At 39.5% G+C, this 6,000-nt stretch overlaps 1 protein-coding gene across 1 annotated transcript; it reads right to left on the bottom strand.

Annotated features, from left to right (window-relative positions):
- Positions 1-1,452: 1,452 nt before the first annotated feature.
- LOC104954794 (roundabout homolog 1-like) lies at positions 1,453-5,897 on the bottom strand. Its single transcript, XM_010781986.1, has 5 exons — positions 5,450-5,897; positions 4,366-4,506; positions 4,069-4,278; positions 3,847-3,983; positions 1,453-2,642 (listed from the first exon to the last, which is right to left on the bottom strand). The coding sequence occupies exons 1-5, from the start codon at positions 5,832-5,834 to the stop codon at positions 2,628-2,630; spliced, it is 888 nt and encodes a 295-aa protein (XP_010780288.1). The 5' UTR covers positions 5,835-5,897; the 3' UTR covers positions 1,453-2,627.
- Between the last annotated feature and the right edge of the window lie 103 nt (positions 5,898-6,000).

Genomic DNA, 6,000 nt, shown 5'->3' with positions numbered 1-6,000 from the left:
ATTATATAATGTGACATATTTCGCTTAATATTTGGAGTACAAAAACAATCCTGATATCATTAGAAAGCTAGGAATACCCTCTTTCCAGCAGTGTATACAACTCGAAATGTGTCTTCGGGTCAATGCGACTGATTTCGATAGACGCAGGCCATGCATATGTCCTCCACACTCACGCCGGTGAACAAGTCTGATGACACGGCCATACCCCGTGAAGAGTGTGCACGGACTCTCACGGGGCCGCGCGCCTTTGTATTAACACTGTGTTTTCACATTCAACAGTGAAACGCTTTAATCGGAGCTATTATACCAGACAAGGTGTGTTTTCTGACAACAGCACGCCGGCAATATCGTCTCTTCAACCCGCACAGTGCTTTGACAGCACTTTCTGCGGTTTATTCCCCTCACGTGCGCGCCTGCTGCCTGCTGGGAGCACATGGGCTGCCACGCTCCGCCGCCATGGCCATCACCAGCGGGAAGTCCTGGCGGACAGACCTGGCGGTGGACTTCCATGGACGCCGGACCCGGAAGTGTCCGACAACGAGAAGTCCTCGTCATCCTCCTCCGCGGCAAACGGAGCCATCCGCCCCGCTGGAATGGTGAACGTGAATGGCACCGCCTCAGGGATATTCTGGTCCCCCAAACACTTGAAGCAGAGGTGGTGGGACGCGCATTCAGGTAGGCTCGCCCTGATTGGCCGGCTACGTTTATTCAACTCATTATGTGAATGCTAGCATGGTTAAGGGTAGTACCCATAGTGTCCAGTAGAGGGCGGAGCCTGCGTGAAATATAACCACAACTTGGAGAGAGAAAATGTGTATAAAGGAGGTTTTCTAAACTCTCAAATTAGGTTTGAAAATGTAAAAAAAAAACATGAAGAAGAAAAAACAAGACAGCAAAGATTATAAAAAGAGCCAAAGACCAGGGTTTAACATCTGCTGATATAAGGTGTGCATTAGGTGAAGGAATCATCCTAATGTCCTTGGCGTGCAGTTCTCAACCTCTCTTAAGCTCTATAGAAAGGTTGTTGTCTCACTCTGATTGGCCGAGAGGGGAAACGCACCAGCTGCTGTCAATTCTTAATTAGGAGCCAACAGGTGATCTGAACAACCTGCAATCAACTCATGTGATATTCAGCTACAACAGGCTCACTGCAGACCCTTTGACATTTTTTAAAAATACATTTAATTAATTAATAAAAAATGTGCCCTCTACATGGGCAGTAGTTTTCTCTAAAATTGTAATTTGAAACCGTAAAGCAAATTAATGACCCATTTTATGACTAAGGGTCACTTTAAAGGCTTGATTTCCTTGATGACATTTCTACACAAAGCAGTTTTTCACTTCTTTGCCATTTCTGGTTACTAATTTTGGAAAAATGGGTTTCATTTGGGACTACAATGACAATATGCTATAACTAAGTTCAAAGAATGACATTATATGTTATTGTTGCTTAAGGAACAGCAATATTTATTCAAACAGAGTAGTTAAAGTGACAAATTTCTTCCATATTTAACTTACAGAATAGGGCTGGACAATATGACCAAAATGTATCACGCAATGCAAAATGTAACATTAGATCTATAAATAATACAATATCAATATATGTTTTTAATACAACATTTTCTGATTATATTCACTTTCTTACACTGACTTTCTGATATTTGTAGTTTTTTATAATATATATAATTACTGAAAATGTGTCTCATTGATAAGTACTTAGATAAATGACAGCTATTGTCCAGCCCTGCTCCAAAGAGCTATGGCAAAGGTCAGGGGAACACAGGGCTGAATGACATGGGCTTCAGTGGAGAAAACAAAAAATGGAACCAGTCCCTAAACAATTTTTTTTTTTCATCATCCCAAAAGGACGATTAAGCAGTCAAGATGTTAAGTAAAAGCTCTTACAGGTGAATCTGCATGCAATTCTCTCAGTACACACAACACATCTGTATGAAAGCAGCTTACATGTACGCAACTGAATGCACAATCACAATCAACAATCGTTTTCTCAGCCTGAACGAAATGATTGACAAAGCCTGTTTTTCCTCCAGACTGGAATTCATAATAATAAAGACTTAGAATAAAAACTAAGTGATTGTGCTTTTATAACCAAAGTAGGACAAATAATACAAAGACAAGATGTACATCACTTATAAAACATTAACACTGTTATATAAAATTTGAATTCGAAGCACTTCTGTGGCAGTAAACAATTTCAGGAATTTACAAGATGGCTGGTAATGAACTGGATATCAATTACAGGAAAAAAGAACAAGACAACTGACAAGCAAAGATCAGGTACGGCGCCGCATCGTGCAGACGCCACGGACGATGTTTGTGTAGACACTCATGGTCGCCATTAAATGTGCATTCATGTTGCATTACCAAGGGGAAACCAGCAGTGGACTCCTGCAGGCCGGCACCCGAAAAGCAAACTAATTGAAGTCCACAGGCTCAAACATGAGGGCACTTTTTTCTTTTTTTTTCAACACCAAATGAGAAATTCGAAGTATAAAAACAATAGCATGTATTGTGCAGTATTTCTAAAGTCTTTTTTCCATCCTTTAATGGTCAAAGTCCTTCGTCCGAAGCAACGGTAAGTTTTCTTTTTGTGCTCGGTTTGCTTCTTAGCTTTTGAGGAACTGTGGAAAGAAAATATTGTCATTTATTTTTCTCTCCTTAAATCAAAGATATTAAAATAAACATGGTAACACTTTATATAGCAGCGTGGGTCTATTTACATACTTATACTCAGAATGTAGTATTCTGTGTCTTGGTATGCACCACATATACCAAAGCTAATTCCTTGTATGTGTAAAGATACATGGTAATAAAACTGATTATGATTATGATACATTCTCAACTTCTTGTAGCGCTGTATAATTTTACTCATGAACATGTGTTATAATTATAACATTATAAAGCATTTACTAATTACGTATAAGGTCAAGTATCATACAACTTAATAATTGCTTTTTACTGACGATCATTTTGCAAGGATCGTGCATTGAAATCAACTTGGTTGTAAAACATTATAATATTTAAATAATGCATTTTTATCATAATTGTTTTGCTTAGAGTAAAGCTTAATGTAGCTGAATAAAATATGACTTAATTTATGCATACAAAATAGGATAAAATAAATTGTATTTGACTTATTTATGATTTATGATATGATTTATTAAAAACAGCTTGTGATGTATTTAACGTGCCTTTACCCCTGGGATGTAATTTCTTCACTTAAAGCACTCAATGACCACTTAATGTAACTAATAATCCCATTATAAGTCATTATGAAAGTGATTCATGTATATAAAAATATTATCATTTAATTATGTTTTAAAACTATTGCTAATTATAAAACGCTAATCCTTGCGAAAAAAAAGTATGCCGTATATTTACCTCCTTTCTCACACAGCCAGAATCTCTTTTTAAATTGAAATAACAATATTATTTTAAAGAGGATTTAATTTATTAATACTTAAAGTAGCAGCAGTCTGGTGTAAGGGAATATCAAAACACTGCTTTGAATAACAAACTGTAGAATGCTGTAATCAGCCAATCAGAATTGAGTATTGTTTTATACAGTAGTCGTGAATTAAAAGATTAGAATGTGTTACAACAATGGGAATTTAAATACAGAAAATATCAGTGAGTAACTAGAAATTATGAGTTTATAAGTCTGTCTAAAATGCTTAATTTTGTGTTATGATTATTGTCATAGAGCGTTTTAGTGCTTACAACTAAAAGGGATGAAAGTTTTACAAAAAACACATATTTGGGAAGAGGAACACCAAATAACTAGCAAGGAATTTGAGATGTAGAGCTTCGAGTTCTTTGATTTACCTCCTCCACCTGTCCTCCCTGTTTGGTCCTTGAGTCTCCACATGACATAAAGCTGGATGGGTGAGTATCATCAGGCTCCCTCTGAGCATGACCTGAGGGGAAAGCAGGACGACTGTACAGAAGGACATCCCTTAATTCTGTAGGAGACACAAGAAAAAAACCTTTTAGTCAGCTAGTCCACTCAATCACATTTAAAAAAGTGCAATAAAATCCATCCAGTGCCTGAGTGCTGTCGGCTCTTGCTGCTTCCTTTTCCTCCGGGTGGAGTCTTGTGCTTCTCCTGGCCCTCTGCAGCCTCCCTGACCCTGTGAGTCCCAGTGCTGCCCCTCCGCCCCCGGGCCTCCCCAGAGCCCACCCGGGGCAGCGTGGCGCCCCTCGCTATATAGTCGCCGTGGGACATCTTGCTGGAAAAACTCAGAGGCGTGCAGGAGTCTGGGGACACAGAGATCCAAATGTTAGTGAGTTATTAGGAGATAAACAGGATTAAGTCTCTGATTTCATTATTGGTTCTGTGTTTACCATCATTGAAGACATCTTTGGGTTGGTAGTCCTGGTGACCAGACTGGTTCTGTTTATGTCTTCTGGGTCTTTTATGTGTTATTGCAGGACTCATGTTGCTGTCTGTGGACATGGGGCTGCTGGGCCGCTGGGGGCGCCGGCCTGAAGTCATCACAAAGTCATATCACACATATTATATGTTTATTTAATTAATTTTAATTTAATTAATTTAATTACATTTCATTCTACTGTAATTGTAAACTGATAGAGAAAAACTATGATGTCACAACAGAAAATAATCCAGGGATCACCAGTTATCAAAATACATCATCTGAGAATAATGAATGTCTCTCCACCATGTGATACTTGTCAAACAATTGTACATGTTGGGAAATCAACAACATTCTTAGATGCATATTCATATTTCACAGCAATAAATCCAATTGATATTTAATTAATGATCATGCTAGATAAAAATTCTAAAGATCCTTTAGTGCTTTATCCTCTGGGGACGGTGAATGTCTATAAAAACGTTTCAAGGCTAAATGTATCAAATCGTTTTTTTCCCGTTTTTTTTTGTTGACCAAATGACCCATAAAATACACCTGACTGCTCTGTGTATCTGCATCTGGGTATGTGCAGGCCTACAATGAGATTCACTAAAGTTATTGGGATTCATCATCTGGGGACTATGAATGTCCGTACACAATGCAATGTTTTAAAGATGTGACACAATTCTACTAAATAAAAGAAAACAAATGTAACCAGATGGTGAAACTACATGAAAAGTTGGGGAATTACCAACATTCCTGGATGTATCCTATGGGGACTTTGAATATCTGTATGTCATTTTACAGAAATTAATTAAATACATATTTAACTAATGTGGTGCTGGATAACGAGTCATGGGATCACTAAGATTAGTTATCTTCCTCTTCTGGGGGACCATGAATGTAAAAAAAGTACTAATAAATACTGTATTGGCATCTTTTCAATACAGAAGTTGCTTGATATTTTTGTCTGGAACAAATTATGCCCTATACAAAAATGTAGCAAATATGTTTAAAGACAAATAAAACCCAGTCCTCCCCATAAGCCCTCTCACCTGACTCCTCTGGATATCGGCCTATGCGCAGGCCGGCGTTTTCACGCAAAGACAACGCCGCCTGGTTGAAATCTCCGTCTGTGAAGAAGGACCCCTCCGAGGTGCTGACAACACTGGACCTGCCAGATGAGATGTTGTCTTCGGATGCTGAGCCCCAGCTGTTTACCATGGACCCTGTGACCGACCTGTCCAGATCCCCGGTGCTGGAGGCGGGGGTCTGCTCCAGCCCGTGGAGGAGCAGCTTGTGTGGAGAGGGGGGGAGCAGCTGGTGTTTGTGCTTCTGCCGGTTGTGGTGTTGGCTGTAGTGACTTTCAGCGGGCTCTGCGTCTGTCTCCTCATCTGCCTCCTCTTCACTTTCTTCCTCCTCCTTCCCATCGGTGTCCATGCAGAAGGGGATGGAGCTGTAGGTGTGTGTCGGGGACAGAGGCCGAGCGTGGCTGCTGAGGTGTTGGTCGGGAAATGCAAATAACAAATTAGAGTTACAACAAAAACATGTGTAGCGGATGTTAAAAACGGTTGATTGCAATCAAAAATGCTGTCTCTCTGCCCAA

Source organism: Notothenia coriiceps, unplaced genomic scaffold, assembly GCF_000735185.1.
Source record: "Notothenia coriiceps isolate Sejong01 unplaced genomic scaffold, NC01 NC01_scaffold00000495, whole genome shotgun sequence".
In the NCBI taxonomy this organism is placed as follows: Eukaryota; Metazoa; Chordata; class Actinopteri; order Perciformes; family Nototheniidae; genus Notothenia; species Notothenia coriiceps.
This window is presented reverse-complemented; position numbering and strand designations above follow the sequence as displayed.

Coding starts and splice junctions, on each gene's coding strand:
- LOC104954794 (XM_010781986.1), bottom strand. CDS start 5,834: ATGGACACCGATGGGAAGGAGGAGGAAGAAAGTGAAGAGGAGGCAGAT. Junction 4,507..5,449: donor CCGATATCCAGAGGAGTCAG/GTGAGAGGGCTT, acceptor TGATGACTTCAG/GCCGGCGCCCCCAGCGGCCC. Junction 3,984..4,068: donor CAAGAGCCGACAGCACTCAG/GCACTGGATGGA, acceptor TGTCTCCTACAG/AATTAAGGGATGTCCTTCTG.